This window comes from Armigeres subalbatus, chromosome 2, assembly GCF_024139115.2.
Source record: "Armigeres subalbatus isolate Guangzhou_Male chromosome 2, GZ_Asu_2, whole genome shotgun sequence".
Classification (NCBI taxonomy): Eukaryota; Metazoa; Arthropoda; class Insecta; order Diptera; family Culicidae; genus Armigeres; species Armigeres subalbatus.
In genome coordinates, this window is record NC_085140.1 from 39,267,638 (window position 1) to 39,285,305 (window position 17,668).

A 17,668-nucleotide genomic window follows, 5' to 3' on the forward strand; every position below is an offset into this window, starting at 1 on the left:
ATAGCATAGCATAGCATATGTGATTGTACAAATCGTGGGTGGCTATACAATGCTCAATTGAGCAATCTACTGTATATTGTCGCAAATTGGTACTTGGGATTAGTACCTTTTCCTATACAGTAGCAGTTGTATACCTGGCCACGTCCTTACAATCACGGAAGGAGGGAAGGAATGTTAGTTCAACATCTACTAGTGAAGATCCAGGGAACCCATACTACCTTCATAGATGTCTCGGGAAGGAAAATTTGTGTTAGTGGGAAAGGTGAATAATAGGGAGCTCTATTCGACAATATAGAGCGTTTGTCAATAACAGTATATGCTGTAAAAATAATAAAATATATTCATCAATTTACTTACGAACCGTCCTAAGGAAAAACAAAACAAAACACAAAATTTCGGCAAATCGCGCGATCGTTCCGCCGTCCGAAACATGAGCCAACTCGCACTGCACTAATTAACTTTATTACCGACCGCGCAATGCAAAACACAAAATTTCGGAAAAACGCGTAATCGTTCTGCCGTCCGAAACAAGAGCCAACTCGCACTGAACTAATTAACTTTATTACCGGCCGCGCAATGCAAAACACAAAATTTCGGCAAACCGCGCGATCGTTCCGCCGTCCGAAACAAGAGCCAACTCGCACTGCACTAATTAACTTTATTACCGGCCGCGCAATGCAAAACTCAAAATTTCGGCAAATCGCGCGATCGTTCCGCCGTCCGAAACAAGAGCCAACTCGCACTGCACTAATTAACTTTATTACCGGCCACGCAATGCAAAACACAAAATTTCGGCAAACCGCGCGATCGTTCCGCCGTCCGAAACAAGAGCCAACACGCACTGCACTAATTAACTTTATTACCGGCCGCGCAATGCAAAACACAAAATTTCGGCAAATCGCGCGATCGTCCCGCCGTCCGAAACAAGAGCCAACTCGCACTGCCACTTTTAGATTGGCAACACGAAAGTCTAATTATTTCGATTAAACAACATGTGTAGATATGTAGCCTGATATAAAGGTGTAGACTTCGGCTATCTGTTGGTGGTGTTGGATTGCGTGGGAGTGCTCTCGCCTCTTAGATTTGACGAATCGATGTTCTAATCTTTGTTTACAAACGCAGAGAATTCGTTTTAAAAATTTGGTATTGAGTTATAGAAAATAAAAATTGTTTAAAGTTCATTGGTATTATACAAGAAAATATGTTTTTGAAAAAAAAAGAATAGAGCCGAACGAGCGTTGATCACAGGACTCTCTGAGTGAGAGCCTAGAACGTTACCCCTCAGCTATCTTTACTTCTTGAAAGATTGGTGATCGAAGTATAACAGGTTATACTCAATTTGCACTGATCATCGGTTGCTTGTACATTCGTGCGGCAACGCACCTGTGCTGTGTGTAGGTTCCGTGGCATATTTAAATCATCTGACGTTGATAAACATATACGATTGAGTTTACGTCATGTGCTTTTGTGTCATAATGTCAGATGTCAGATATGTCACCTAATATTCATAATGTTTTGGTGTGCATGGAAGCAACTTCAGAATCAATTTCAACATTTGATTTGAATTCACTGTAATGCATTCTTCCTGGCGTTGCAGCAAATAATTCATATTGGCACAGTATATGTAAAACATGGCTGGGCTAACAATTAGTTTGAAAATAAAACAATTTATTTTAGTAAATGTTTTTGATGTTCTATAAATTTTAACTAACTATAATCGTACCTTTTCGTTTGCATACCTTCTGTGTTTTTGATAGTTAATTAATTCATGCTATACATGAATCCTAAATCTTGGACTTCACGAGACCAATTAATTGGAAACCCATTCATAGCGACAACATATCTGTTTGAAGATTTCAAATAGCACTCGGATTATGTGGGAGAAGCTGAGAAATGCCGAAATGCTCTCTATATGAAGAAAAGCAACCCTAGTAGAATTCTTCTAAGACTTTATTAAGTCGGATCAAAATCGTAAATCTTAATTGAAAAGTGGTTAAATGGCATTGACAAAAACGGAACTGCTCATCAGCAAAAAATGAATTCTTATCTATATGATGAAGAATCATACTATTTCAAAAGGTGCCAGAAGCCTAAGCTGGATTCTGACTTCAAAACAGAAAAAGTTTGTCAATTGACCAAAATTACGGATCATATCACCGAAGTTATGGATCATAATCACGATAAAAATTGCGCAAAATTGTATTTTTTTTATTAAATGTAGTTTTCTATGAATAATTTTCCAAACATTTATGGATCATTTGTCATACGTTCATGGGAAAATAGCAGGAATGATATTGTTTTTCTTGATCATGTTTAAAGGTACATACTTATTTTACAATTATTTGATATATTTTTTTTTAGCTTAGTTATGCTTAGTTATGGATCTTAAAATTATTCTTTATGGATAAGCCTGAGCTATTTTTTGGATTTGAGGTAGCGTTTTATGGAACATTCTGATGTTATTTATGGATCGTTTTTGTGCATTTAACGGTACAAAGTAAGGGCTGCCATAAACAAATTTGAAAAATAAGATCTATTAAGTGTTATATTAGAGTTTTCTAATATGTTTGTCAACCCATTTGAACGAGCGAGAAAGGCATCATCACCGCTAGGTGGATTAATCAGGGTTTTTTTTTTGAATTTACGAAGGAAGCATTTTGGAATATCCCAGAAAAAGTCCCAAAAGATATTCTTTGGAGCTTGTAAAGGGAATTCTCCAAAATTTCCGCTAGAAACCCTTCAGAATATTTACTGGAGATTTTCTGGGAAGTCATCGATTTTTTTTTCTTAATTTCGGAATTTTCGCGAGGAATTCTGCTCTGCTTTTCGTATAAGCGAAAATATACGAAATGCCCGTGGAAAATTCTTCGTAAATTTCTTCGGCAGTTATAATGCAAATTCTTTGGAATTATCGATGGAAAATTTTCGAAATTTCTAAATAAAATGCATCTTTTGTGAAAAAGCCTTTCTAGCTTTCATGAAAATTTATTCGATTTTTTTACGAGAAGTTCACAAAAATTTCAACTGAAAATTCCCCAGAATTTCCGCCGAAAATTATTCAGAAAATTCTTTGGAATGCCCATAAGATTTATTTAATTTTCCTAGAGAATTGCTCCAAATTTGCAAGAGAAATTAAAAAAATATCGTAGGAAACCATTCTAAATTTCCATGGGAAATATTTCGGAATGTCCGTTTAAACTTAAAATTACCTCGGGAAATAATTCTTAATTTTCACGGAAAATTACTCGGGGTTTTTTAAAGGGGAATCTTTTGGAATTTAGAAGAAAAATCTTGGGATTTCAACAATTGATTATTCAGCGGGATATTGCATGGAATTTTCAAGAAAAGCATCGGAGTTATAACGGAGAGTTCTTTGGAGTATTTCAAGGTTATCAATTGGAGAATTTTACAAAATTGCCAAAACTTATTGGAATGTAGAATTGACGTTGTCGGAATTTCATCTCGATTTTTTTTCCACATTCTGAAAATTCTTCGGTTTTCCTAATTTTGAACCGGCGTTGAGAATGATAGGTCAGATGCATGACAGATTTTATCAGTGGCGCGCCGATGCAAAAGTGTCGGCGATGGTGGCGTACACCTCTAGGAGGAAATGAATTCAACAGTAATTAAATTAATTGGCTTTGAGATTTGATTTCAGAAGATATGGGCAGAGGATTAAATTTGATTTCGTTTCAATTTGATTTTCGTTTTATTGGATTTTGTTCAGTTTGATTTTATTATGTTTGAAATACGAACTTTGTTGTAATGTTTACATGGAAATAGAATTGAATAGCTGAATTGCTTGAAACGTGGTTGATTTCCATATTTTTCCAATCACATATAAGGTTTTGTAAAATTTGGAAAAGTCTACGATGACTTCAAGGGGTGAGGGAGGGGTTTCGGAAAAGTCTACGAAAGTCTACTAGCGGGGAACGGGGGGGTTGGAAAAGTGAAATTTCGGTCTACGTGGTTCGTGGACAGCCCCTAGACGAATTCCTCGACCACCTCGAAGGTATCCCCGTCTATCGTAACACTGCTTCCCAGGCGGGCCCTGTCGCGCTTGTACTTTGTCTTCGAAGAATTCACCACCAGTCCAACTTTTGTTGCTTCACGTTTCAGGCGGGTGTACAGTTCTGCCACCTTTGCAAATATTCGGCCGACAATGTCCATGTCATCCGCGAAACAAATAAATAAAACAACTAACCTTTTCCTTCCACTCCTCCGGTAGCTGTTCAGATTCCCAGATTCTGACTATGAGTTTGTGCAGGCTAGTGGCTAGCTTTTCCGGGCCCATCTTGATGAGCTCAGTTCCGATACCATCCTTACAAGCTGCTTTATTGGTCTTTAGCTGTTGGATGGCATTCTTAACTTCCCTCAAGATGGGGGCTGGTTGGCTTCCATCGTCCGCTGAACTGACGTAATCATCTCCTCCGCTGCTTTGACTTGACCTCGTAGTGCTGCTTCCACCTTTCGATCACCACACGTTCGTCCGTCAAGATGCTCCCATTCTTATCTCGGCACATTTCGGCTCGCGGCACGAAGCCTTTGCGGGATGCGTTGGGCTTCTGATAGAACTTGCGTGTTTCTTGAGAACTGCACAGCTGTTCCGTCTCCTCGCACTCCGCTTCTTCCAGGCGGCGTTTCTTCTCCTGAAAAAGGGGGGTCTGCTGTCTCCGTTTCCGTCTATGACGTTCCGCGTTCTGCCAGGTACCTTGCTGCAGCGCGACCGCCCGCGCTGCGTCATTCTCCTTCAGAATATATCTGCATTCTTCGTCGAACCAATCGTTCCGTCGACTTCGTCCCACATACCCGACGTTGTTCTCCGCTGTGTCGTTAATGGCTGCTTTGACTGTATTCCAGCAGTCGTCAAGAAAGGCCCCATCGAGCTCACTCTCTTTCGGCTACGCTACCTCGAGACGCTGTGCGTATGCAGTGGCGACATCAGTTTGCTTCAGTCGCTCTAGGTCGTACCGCGGCAGTCGTCGGTACCGAACATTGTTGATGACGGATAGTTTTGGGCGCAGTTCAACCATCACCAGATAGTGGTCAGAGTCGATGTTAGCGCCACGATATGTCCTGACGTCGATAATGTCGGAGAAGTGCCGTCCATCAATCAAAACGATGGTCGATTTGTGATTCTGTCTGCAGTGGTGATCTCCAGGTGTACCGATACGGAAGACTGTGTTCGAAGTAGGTGCTGCGAATGGCATATTCTTGGAGGCGGCGAAATCAATTAGTCGTAGGTCGTTTTCGTTCGGCAGCCGGTGAGCGCTGATCTTTCAAATGGTCGGTCTAAACTCCTCCTCTTGGGCCAACCTGAGCGTTTAAATCTCCTATGATGATTTTGACGTCGTGGCTTGGGCAGCTGTCGTACTCACGTTCCAGCTACACGTAGAATGTGTCCTTATCATCATCAGTGCTTCCGGAGTGTGGGCTATGGACGTTGATCATGCTGAAGTTGAAGAACTGGTCCTCAACCTGCACATTTACTCGTTGATCGGCCACCACCACCGATCACGCGCCTTTGCATATCGCTCATCACTATGAAAGCTGCTCCCAGCTCGTGTGTATTGCCGCAGCTCTGGTAAATTCTATGATTACCTCTAAACGTTTTCCCCATTGATTCCTCCCAACAAACCTCATGCAGCGCTACGATGCCGAATCCACGGTCCTTGATCACATCGACGAGTATGCGTGTGCTCCCGATGAAGTGGAGAGATTTGCAGTTTCACGAACCGAGTTTCCAATCGCTAGTCACTTTTCGTCGCAGTGATCTTCGCCGAAGGTTCCAGTCCGTACTCTCTTGTTGATTGTTCGTTGCATGTGTTTTTTATTTGGTTAGCCTTCAGGGCCTGACACCAAACTCCTTACATTTCCGGAGGACCATTCCTCCATATTTCTGGTGGACCATGGTACACAGTTTCTTTTAGAGTCCCTCACTGGCACTCGGACGAAGATCAGCAACCCCTAACATGGAGAAAAGATGCTGTTGTGAGGCCCTCCTAACATGGAGAACAGACGCTCAGTAAGATTTGCACCTCAGGATAGGAGCAAACCCCCCTCTCCCTGTCAGCATACGACCATAGTTCCCACCGGGGTTGGTTACCCGGTCTTTCCCAAAGGCTCGTATCCCGGCCAGCAACACGAGGAGGTAGGGATAGGAGTTGCTGGGTAAGAGGCCAAGGTCTGCGAGATGGGATCTATTTTATTCTTTCGGGCACGCGAAGTAAACAAAAGATCTCTTTTCTCATCGCACACGCAGCCCGCAGTGGCAGTCCATTCAGTACACTCGCTGGTGCGTGAAAGTGACATCCTTATATAAGTGCACGGGTGAATCACTTGAAAGAAAAAGACAGGAAATTTGTGCCGAATGATCATCAGCTCCAGCCCGAAGTTGACAAACGGAGTTGGCTGAGCTATTCCTGCTTTGTCTTTCTGACTGAAAGGTATCATTATAGAAAGGGAGGGGCAGAGAAAAATACAAAACAAAAGGATCGCATTCTGCACCAATTGCACCACTGGTTACAAATATGCGATCATAGGCAGAGCACATATGTTGTACATGGATAGCTTATATAACAGCACCACAGCACCATTCATGTAATATTTTTTCGCAAGTTTAAAACTAATAGTTGGCTGCTGTTGACTTAGTGATTGTAAATGCATTATTAAAAATCTAATAACCTAAGAAAAATTACAATCAGATTGAACGAATGGAGGCACCTTATGTTATTTTGTGGCAAACCATCTTCTTCTTCTTCTTCTTATTGGCATTACATCCCAACACTGGGATAGAGCCACCTCACACAGCTTAGTGTTCATTAAGCACTTCCACAGTTATTAACTGCGAGGTTTCTAAGCCAGGTTACCATTTTTGCATTCGTATATCATGAGGCTAACACGATGATACTTTTATGCCCAGGGAAGTCGAGACAATTTCCAATCCGAAAATTGCCTAGACCGGCACCGGGAATCGAACCCAGCCACCCTCAGCATGGTCTTGCTTTTTAGCCGCGCATCTTACCGCACGGCTAAGGAGGGCCCCGGAGGAGTGGCAAACCATCCAGTGATGATTTTTTGCAGTAGCACTCAAGTGATATTCCTCGCATGCAATTATTGATTCCAATGGCGCATTATTGAAATAAATCGGTGCTTTTCAGGACAAAAACTTTACCCAGAAGAATATGTTTTAATTTGCTCTACTTGAATTTTACGATTAGGTTAATTTTATTGCAATATTCTGATTCGTTTAGCTGCTGTTTTTGACATGAATTGAGCATTATTTATTGTTTAAGTTCAATGGATACACTATGCTCAGGGCGTCGAGAATGTTTCCCACCCGATAGTATCCTAGACTGGGTCGAGAATCGAACTCGCCATCTCCGGATTTGCAATTCTACGCCTTAAAACGGTACTTTTCAGAACCACCATATTAAACGGAAAGAAGTTGAATAGAGACGAATGTTCTTCGAAGTGTCAGAGAGTTTAATATCAACGGGATCGTACACTAATTACGTAAGCACTTATGGGGGGAGGGGGCTACCATTTTCTTACGTTCCATATAAATAAAAACTCTGATTAATCCACCTAGCGGTGATGGTCTCTTTCTCGTGCATTATAAAAATAGTAAAGCGAGTAAATCGGTTGAGGATAAGTGCTTGAAAAATGAGTGACATTTTTTTACTCAATTGGTATTTTGGTATTTTGGCCATAACTTCCGAGCCCATAGTCCGATCTAGCCAATTTTCAATAGAAAACAATGGTAGAGTATTCTGCGTCGAATGCAACTTGTTGCGAGTAAATCGGTTAAGGATAAGTACCTGAAAAATGAGTGACATACACACAGACATCACCTCAATTCGTCGAGCTGAGTCGATCGATATAGGGGAACTGCTCCTTGAATTCATACCATGTACCCAAATCAATACCATTCGAAAACAAACAATTGGTGGGCTAATTGTTTTATTTCTCATTTTTGTACATTTTTTCAGCAGTGAGCACGTCGGAAAAGATCAAAACACGACACAAATTGAGCCTAAAATGCCTGTTTTGCGAATGTTATTGATATAGGAGCATGTTATTAATAATGGAACAGATACTCTATAACCCTATGGGTCTCCGGGCCTTCTATAAAAAGTTTGTTTATGGAGCGATTATATAGCCTTTACGTATACTTAGTATACGAGAAAGGCAAAAATGATTTGTATGTGAAAAATCTTACAGGGGGGAGGGGGGAGGGGGGTAAAAAACCAGAATAAATGCTTACGTAATTAGTGTACGGCCCCTCAATGATAGCGTCCGTAGTGGTGAAGGCCGTCAGAAATATATTAAACCTCTAAAAATGTTATATGAATCACATCCCTAGAAGCGTGGCGTTCTTTGTGGATAACCCCAAAATAAATCGGGAACAGCACAAACAATAAAATGTTCTAACCTTTGGTATTCTGAATTCATTTCAACAAACTCAGTGTCGGAATCGAGGTTCTACTCTACACAGAAATAAATAATGAAAAGTAAACAGCGCGTAAAACTTGAGATGCGGAAATTTACACTATTCTACGCGGAAATGGACCTCTTCCTAACAAGTTTGCTTACAACTTGCAAGCAATATTGACGATTCACGTCAAATATTGTATACATTTTGGCTAAATCACGCGTGGAATTAAGCTAATAATGGTGTTCCATTTATGTGCATCATCTTTAGCGTAAATTTCAGTGGATTTTTCTATCTGTGTAGATATCAGTTGCATGGGTAGAGATAGTGACAAATCCATACTAGGCACTTCATCTGCAACTTATCTCTTTCTCTTTCTTTCTTTATGGAACTTAGAAAACAAAAAAATCGGAAAATGTATTTTTTTTTAGTTAGTGGCCTTGTTGTATTCTCATCTCTATGCAGTGAAAAAGAGATGAAGCTCGCTCATCCTTATAGTTATAAATTGATCTAGAGTACCGCAATGTAAACAACTGACCCACGGTTACATTTACTGCCAACCCGTAAGCAACACAGGCTCCTTAATGCTACCTACTACTAATAACATTCAACCCGAGCAGAAGCCATGAACAGAATAACAAAACATGATATGCACTTGATTGATATAAGAGATAAAAGATAAAAGAACAGGCAACAATTTCAAAAATTTGCACCAAAATATCAAGATATGCTATGCACTAGGGCAGTTCAAATTTCAAAAATGTTTGAAAGTTCCAACTCCCATATGTCTAATAGCATCATTTTGATAATATAGGAATCCTGGATAAATTTCAGGCAATTCGGTGGCCATTTAGGGGTGGCGCGAAGTCAATTTATGTTTATATGGAAATTTGTATGGGAAAAACGTAAAATTTATTCAAGTCTCCCTACAGCTGTCAAATCGTGATGAATTCTAACAAACATCCCCAACCTCTCTTTTTGAAATCTATATAAATGAGTCTTCCGGATAAAACATTAGTTATGAGTGGATTGAACGGTTCTATTGACAGTGTGAATATGGTATAAATGGCTAAAATGGTGTAATTAGCCTCAACGTAGCAGTGGAAATATAAATCAAAATTAATGAGTTACCCACTGGCTGAGCTCAAATAGATTCCAAAAATGGAGGTTGGGGATGTTTATTTGAATTCATCACGATTTAAGAGTTGTAGGGGGATTTGAATAAATTTTAAGTTTTTCCCATACAAATTTCCATATAAACATAAATTGACTTTGCGCCACCCCTAAATGGCCACCGAATTGCCTGAAATTTTGCCAGGACTCCTATATTATCAAAATGATGCTAATAAACATATGGGAGTTGGAATTTTAGAACATTTTTGAAATGTGAACTGCCCTACTATGCACCCAACCGGCGGTTGTTAGATTTTCAAACAATTCTGTATAACAAACTACCAAAACCTGTATAAGAATTGGGCATATGCGAAATTGTTAGATTCTTATACAAATATTGTACAAGAATCTAACAATTGTGTGAGGTTTTCTTACATTTTTTGTATAAGAATCTAACAATTTCACATATGCCCAATTCTTATAGAGTAGAGTGGGGCAAGAGTGCGCGTGGGGTAAGAGTACGTTTTCGATTTTTTGAAGTAATAGAAAAAGATAAACTGGCAGCACTACATCAGTTTGACAGGTATTCTGGCCAACTATTATCATGTGTAATTGTAAACGATTTGAATAAACAACAAGGGAGATATGGAGTTAGATAACTTTTTGGTCATTTTGCTAAAAATAATTGGATTTCCGCAACTAGTATTTCATTGCCATATATACGTTCAATCAAGTGAACATTATACCGTTTCGATAACCTATTGTATAGAGTACTTTATGGTACAGAACACCAATCCGGTTGGTTTTCCAAGACGTCAAAACCATTACTTGAATAATTGTTGGGACTGTGGGGAAAAAGTACGCAGGAACCGGTGGGGCAAAAGTACGCATATGAATTTATAAATTATGATGTCGAACCCGTATCTCCGGTCGAAATAAGACTTCTTCCAAAGCGTAAAGATCAACAACTAAGAAAAAAGGGACAGAATTCGAAATTATCACAAGTTTTTAGGATAAGTTGAAGTAATTCGGTGTTAGAAAGGACATAGCGAACAAAGCACTGAAGCGAAATAAAGAAATTGTATTAGGACTTGTTGTACACCTAAACATAGTACGAAAACACAATTTCATTTAAATGATAATTACATTTAATCAAAAGAAACTTTCATAAATTACGCAACGTTTAGCATGGAGGGGTTGCAAGATGTGTGACGATCCATATAATTTTTAGAATATTCATACAAATAGTGTAAGAGAGGGGGCGGGGGGTGATGAAATAGCCAAATTTTACGTTACGTGATTGGTGGACTTTCTTTAAGGAAAATGCCTTTGTATATGCCACGCGAAACCTGATATATATATTTACCTCTGTAGTTTGTTGTATATATAAAAAAACAATGGTTTTTCGTATGAAAGTGCACATTTTTAGGACACCTCCCCCTTAAGAGTTACGTAATCTTTAAACATTCCCTAATATATGCTCATTAAACATCAATTAAATGTTATTAACTCTCATTTGTGTAAATATATACTTAAAGCACATGATTGGATAAATGCGTACTCTTACCCCACCCGATGCGCGCTTTTACCCCACCGGTGGGGTAAGAGTGCGTTTTTCACTTGTCTTGCAATAAGGGTTCTACTAAAACGAGTCTCAATAATTTCAATATTTTTTCCACTGGGTAACATAATGGAAGAGTATATGAATCATCGACAAAGATTTGATATGAAGAAGCTTGCTTCATAAGGGCTACATGATCGATTGAAAACTAAGTGCGTACTCTTGCCCACTCTACTCTACAGGTTTTGGTAGATTCTTATACAGAATTGTTAGAAAATCTAACAACCGCCGGTTGGGTGTGGATAAGAACAAACTAATGGCACATGATATTGATCAAAAGCTTTTTCGCAAGCTGTCATGATAGAGAGCTGATTCGGGAGGCTATACCTCATGATACATTAATTTTAGAAAGCTCCAAATGCAGGAAGCACGGGCTCAGATGATGCATTTCAACTTGTTCTACACAACTGTGCAGTAACCAACACGAAAGGAGCGAAAACATAGCGAGAATCACCATTTTTCTGTGGGCTGCCTATCCGATTTTGTTTTTTCCCACTTGTATACAAGTTTGATAAATGTGTTATCATGGCTTGTTCTGATTCGGAACAGTCTTTGCCTCTCTTTTATCGTTATTCGTTATCTATTGAGAGCGATTTCCGAGCGATTTGATTTTGCTTCTTAAAAATAGCATAACTTTATCTCCTCATGATATTTTATTGCAAAAAATTGATATTATCATCGTGATTCTTTATCTCTTATATCAAACATGTCCATATCTCATTTTGCTATCTAATCAACATTTGATATTATTCAGCTATTTTCGTCTTCCCGGGAATACATACAGCTTCGTAGCCCTACGTCACCTTTAAGTATAACCCGATTAGTTTGCACCTTAGAGGGAGCCCTCGATACTACACTGCCGTAATCTGAAAAAGTGGCGTATGCGCCATTTTACAGCATACATGTTTTCCATTTTTTTGTTAAAGAGTACGATCCCTAGCAGCACATATGTACCACATACACAGATAAAAATATGTTGTGATTTTAAATGTATTTTCATGCACATATTTGGAGCATGCAAAGTAACATTCAGTAGATCTCACTATTCTTTTAAATAGAAATAAATGTAAACGGTGCTTGCTTGTAAAATTCAATCAAATTTAATATAATATCGAATGTTAATTCGTTTGATGGGATAAACTGCAATTTTACACGTCGTTGAATTTTCAAAATTATTTGCTGTGTAGGTTACTGCAACTCATATGTGACCAGATTTAGTCACAATCAAGTTGCTGCAACCATTTTTGTCTAACTTGTGCTGCTCGGGATGAGGACTACTCGTAATTACCATTTTTGGAAAATGGCGTATACGTCACTTTGCCAGATTACGGTAGTACACTACACATCAAGTTAAATAAATACAGTCGTCATGTAACAAGTAAGTTTTCAACAAGAAAAAAATGTTTGGGGTTGTATACAAGACACGACCGCTCGACGTAAACTACGTAAAACGAAATATAGTACACTAAACCAATAATTACGCTCTATATAGAAGCGAAAGAACCACCCCCCTGGCGTCCTATACTATCACAAGGGGTTTGACAATAGCCACCATGTCCACGGACGGTAGCTCATTACCGTCCGTTGTTATTGTACGAAAATAAACATTATGTGTTTTGTTTACTATTTGTTTTGGTTAAATCTGAAAATTGTTTTCGAAATAATTTGCAAGATTTACATCTTTGACCATGGGAATTATGTTATTTGATGATAAAATATAATAAACTAACGAATTGGAGTGAATCGATAGGTCTAATCAAACGCTACACGAAATCATATTTCGTAACTTGTTCTCCCGCTCCGAATCAAACAAAAGATATTATTATTGTTTATACTGTGATGTGCATCACAGTTGAAATGGTCCGGGGATGCAATTCGAACAACATTCAATAGTGAAATTGAAATGAAATAAATGGTGTGCAGAAAGATGTTTTAGGATTATATTCACATGCCCATAATAGCTGGTATTATTTTTGAATAATTTGAAAATATGTAGCCAACAATAGTTTGGATAAAATGTAGTTGCTTGTAAACGCACGATTCGGGAGAAGTGCTTTTCAAAATGTATGCTGGACATATTCATGAAGATGTTCGCTACGATGAAAAGCATGTCTTGCCACGGGGTTGGAAAGAATTATCCCATCCAGATTAAGCAGCATCTCCCACTCCGGAGGGAGTAGAGACCCTACTGTCTAGCAGCTGAGCCACCCCATTCATACACCCCAGTTCAACAATTGATAATACCCTAAAAGTAGGCAATTACCAAGGATTGGAACGCGTTGCATAAGGGAAGCATAATGCATGAAAAACTGAAATTTTCAATAGTTTAGCGATGATACTCAAAAGTTTCAATAGTACTGGCAAATTGGTAGAAAGTTTATGAATCGATTGATATATAAATCTTTAAAATCCATTGAAAGATAAAGGACCTAATTCGCTGTCAAGAGTAAAAATTCACTATCAGATGGCGCTGTTGCCATGACGATGATATAATCTGATTTAAATGTCAAACAGATTTGTTATTTAAAAATATTTGATCTTTTTTTCAATTTTTCGCCGAAATTAGCTGAAAAAGTTTTTATTTGACGCGTTAGATCGGTAAAACTTTCCATTTTGTGTATTTGAGTGGTTGTTGCCAAAATGAAGACAGTTCAGAAGTGCGTAATTCCTGGCTGCGAAAATCGTTCCGGTGTAGCCGGCTACAAAGTAAATTTTTTTTCCGTTCCATCTACCGGGCACAAAGTTTATTCGCGGTGGACCAAATACATGGTCCTATCCGGAGACCGCAAGGAGAAAATTTGCAGCCAACATTTTGTGACCAGCGATTTTATAGAAAGTAAGTGTTTACATTTAAAATTTTCATATTAGTTGTGCTTATTTTTACTTGACTTCAGACACACGATGGAAACTCAGGAAGACCGCAGTTCCATCAGTGAAGCTGGAACATTCGGTGAAATATGGAGGATCCTGCTGCGTCACTAAATGTAAACCCAGCAAACGAAAGACAAGTTTGCACCGTTTTCCGACTGGAAAGCAAATCCGACGTAGGTGGAAGATTGCCTTGGGTTTGAAAGAAGCTGATGACACAACAGGCCTACTGATTTGTAATCGTCATTTCATGTTATCTGATTTTGTTAAAGGTAATTTATTATTTATACTTGAAATCCAATTCGTCAATACAAGACAAATGCTTACAATTGAGTATATATTAGGGTGGTTCAAAAAATCGATTTTGCTCCACAGTGCTCATCTGATTCTTTACCATGTTCTGAGTGTCCTCTGAAAATTTGAGATCATTTGGATTAAAATTGATTTAGCACAAGTCGTTTCAAGTTTGCTTGCAAATTAGTATGGGGAAATTTATTTTTTCATTATACTGTTACTGACGTTTCCCCATTAAGCGCAGGTTAAAATAAAACCTACATAGCTAAAAGGGATACTCAACAGCTTTCACCCAACGAAAACCGCATGTTGATTAATCGTCCCAATAATTAGTAATCGATTTTAAGACAGGTTGCGAATCTTTAGTCATGATCGTTAAACTTCTTTGAGGGCATCACTGAAATGTGCAGTGCAACATAGTAGCCTGAATTTGTGTTCGCCACGAGCAGCAATGTTGCCTGTTGATGAGTTATGCAATTAGCTCCAGAAAACCACGGTATAGATTAAATTCGATTACTAATTATTGGAACGATTAATTGAGATGCGGTTTTCACTGAGTGAAAGCTGTTGAGTATTCCTTTTAGCTATGTAGGTTTTCTTTTAACATGCGCTTGATGGGGAAGCGTCATTAACAGTATAATGAAAAAATAAATTTCCCCATACTAATTTGCATGCAAACTTGAAACGGCTTGTGCTAAATCAGTTTTAATCCAAATGAGTTCAAATTTTCAGAGGACACTCAGAACATGGTAAAGAATCAGATGAGCACTGTGGAGCAAAATCGATTTTTTGAACCACCCTAGTATATATATTATATATATAAATATCTGAAGCCCATTTCAATCTTCTTATTTGTTTTATAGTGACTTCCAGATACTTGAAAGCTACCGCAGTTCCGTCCAAGAAGATTAGTCGGATAATAAAGCTTCCACGAAGGGATTTAAAGAAGCTAAATTTGCCAATCCACTTAGAAGATCATAATTATAGTGAGTATGCCTGCCCACCGCGGAGTAACCGGATATGTTACGTCGAAGGATGTCGATCGAAAACGGAAGGGGACATAAAACTACATAAGTTTCCTGGTCGCAAAGATGTTAGATTCAAGGAGTGGATACGAGTTTTAAAGTGTTCTAAACTACCTACGGCGAACTCTAAAGTGTGCAGTTTACACTTCTCGAAATCTAATTATTTTCCCGGTAAGTAATAAGTGGTTACTCTATGTTCGAACTTTAGCTTTTTGATGTACTTTGCACCAGTTGTCACACTAGTAGTCCTATTATGACCAATGCCATAGGAAACAATAGGAATTGCACTAATAGGAACCCAAATTAAGAATAGTGCACAACTGGTGCATGCGTTCCTGTTTTTGATTAAGCAATTTTGAGGATTATTACAAATTTTATTATGCTTGATATATAAAGTCCACCTACATGCTTTTTAAAAAAGTTGTTATGTATGGCGCCGAATGGTATACCAACCCTAATTATCATTTTTATCTGACAGGTGGATCACGTTTAAAACGAGACGCCATTCCATCGTTGAATTTCTCAACCGGCTCGGACTCAACAAGTTCTTCTGAAGCTAGCCCCACGCACGGTTCTACCTACTGCCACGAAGAGGATCGAGCGAAGAAAAATACTTCAAGTGACCGGATTTCGGAGAACCAATCCACGCATGTGCCGGTTTTCGTGGTGGATTCGTGTGAGGATCATAACGATGGTGAAATCGGTGGAAATAGATCAAATGATTTTGCGGTTGGCCAGAGCTTTCAAGAAAGTCAAATTTTAAACGATACTCTACTGCTTGACACATCTCAGCTTTCGATAAATACACCGATTGCGGAGAGCACCGCTAAAAAACCACCTGCGGAAAAAGATAGTTTGCAGAATTCAGTTAAGGCAAGCTTCAAATCTGCAATATCTAACTCACAAGTAAGCAAAGCTAAATCCGAAAACTTCATTTTGTCGGACTTGTTATTGACAGACAAAGAGGTTAACATTTGGACTGCGTGCCAACTCTAGTCTTGTTGGAAGAAATTTGTTTAGCTTGTAGAAAGCTTGAGACATCTTTCTATTGCAGACAGTTCAGCATGCATACTACCAATCGCGTTATTTTAACGCTGGCGAAACTGAAACAGAATTTGTCATTTGAAGCGTTAGGAATATTATTCCGCATATCAGGCGTAACAGTCTCAAATTATTTTTCGCACATGGTACAAATATTGCGCAGGGTTCTCAAACCATTCGTGTACTGGCCAGCAAAGGAAGAAATATTAAAGAACATTCCGTTGTGTTTTCGAGAACATTTTCCAAACGTTACTATCGTGCTCGACTGCACGGAAGTTCCAGTCGCGACACCGAAATGCCTTAACTGTAGAATTTCGTGCTATTCGAATTATAAAGGTCGTCGAACAATCAAGTTTTTAATAGGAGTCACCCCCGCGGGACTAATATCGTTTATAAGTAATGCATACACTGGCAAATCATCGGACAAATATATCTTCAATCAGGAGCAAATTATTAATCGTCTGGAGGCACACCGCGACGAAGTGATGGTAGATAAGGGTGTTTCGATTCAACATGAATGCCTCACAAATCATATAAAATTGCATATACCTCCATTTATGCGAAGTGAGCGGCTTAGTCCATTGGAGGCCAGCAATAACGAGGCCATTGCCAAAGCAAGGATTCATGTTGAAAGGGTGATTCAACGGATTAAAATTTTCAATGTTTTAACTGACTGTGTAACACCTCCAATCCTTGGACATATAGATGACATAACAATAATAGTTTGTGGAATTGTAAACCTTTCTGCACCAATTCTGGCTGATAACAAGTTCTGATGAGGTCAAAGGAATATAGATGTAATTAGATAAAAGTTGAGAATTTGTCAAACGATTTGATTCCTTTTTTTTTCATTGGGTTGGATGTGAATTTGGACCAACCCTGCATTTATTGGTTCTACTACTGCTGTACATTAATAAAGTTTTAATGTTAAGTTTCATTTTTAGCATATGTGTTCAATAAAATAACTGTTACATCAGAGCTCAACGATAGTTTTTATTACACAAATAATTGAAAAGCTTCAAATACATCATTTTATTAGCGATGGGAACATTTTATCAAAATACAATTGTTTCAGAGAGTTGACGATTTTGCTCGTATATTCTAGATTGTATGGAATTTCAACAACTATGAAATCGTTATCTTTTTCTGAATATACGATAAAGTCGCAAATTGAGCAATTCAATATCCATAGATTAACTTGCACTTGGCAGTAATATTCATGGTTTTGGTTTAATTCATATATCTGTGCATTTTCAGACCTTTTCAGATATC

General features: G+C 38.6%; 2 protein-coding genes across 3 annotated transcripts in view; one reads left to right on the forward strand and one right to left on the reverse strand.

Moving 5' to 3' along the window:
* Nucleotides 1–17,668, reverse strand: part of LOC134218482 (protein bric-a-brac 2-like) — a 111,817-nt gene that overhangs the window by 14,715 nt on the left and 79,434 nt on the right. The gene's annotated exons all lie outside the window — the stretch shown is intronic.
* On the forward strand, nucleotides 13,725–16,382 carry LOC134214722 (uncharacterized). The gene is made up of 5 exons (XM_062694042.1): nucleotides 13,725–14,004; nucleotides 14,063–14,308; nucleotides 15,194–15,526; nucleotides 15,834–16,261; nucleotides 16,314–16,382. Exons 1-5 carry the CDS (start codon nucleotides 13,809–13,811, stop codon nucleotides 16,380–16,382), a joined length of 1,272 nt encoding a protein of 423 aa, XP_062550026.1. The 5' UTR covers nucleotides 13,725–13,808.

Excerpts from the sequence above, each read along its gene's own strand:
- LOC134214722 (XM_062694042.1), top strand. The coding sequence starts at position 13,809 with ATGAAGACAGTTCAGAAGTGCGTAATTCCTGGCTGCGAAAATCGTTCC. Across the intron at positions 14,005-14,062 it reads GACCAGCGATTTTATAGAAA|ACACACGATGGAAACTCAGG; the intron begins GTAAGTGTTTAC and ends ACTTGACTTCAG. Across the intron at positions 16,262-16,313 it reads CTGCAATATCTAACTCACAA|ACAAAGAGGTTAACATTTGG; the intron begins GTAAGCAAAGCT and ends TGTTATTGACAG.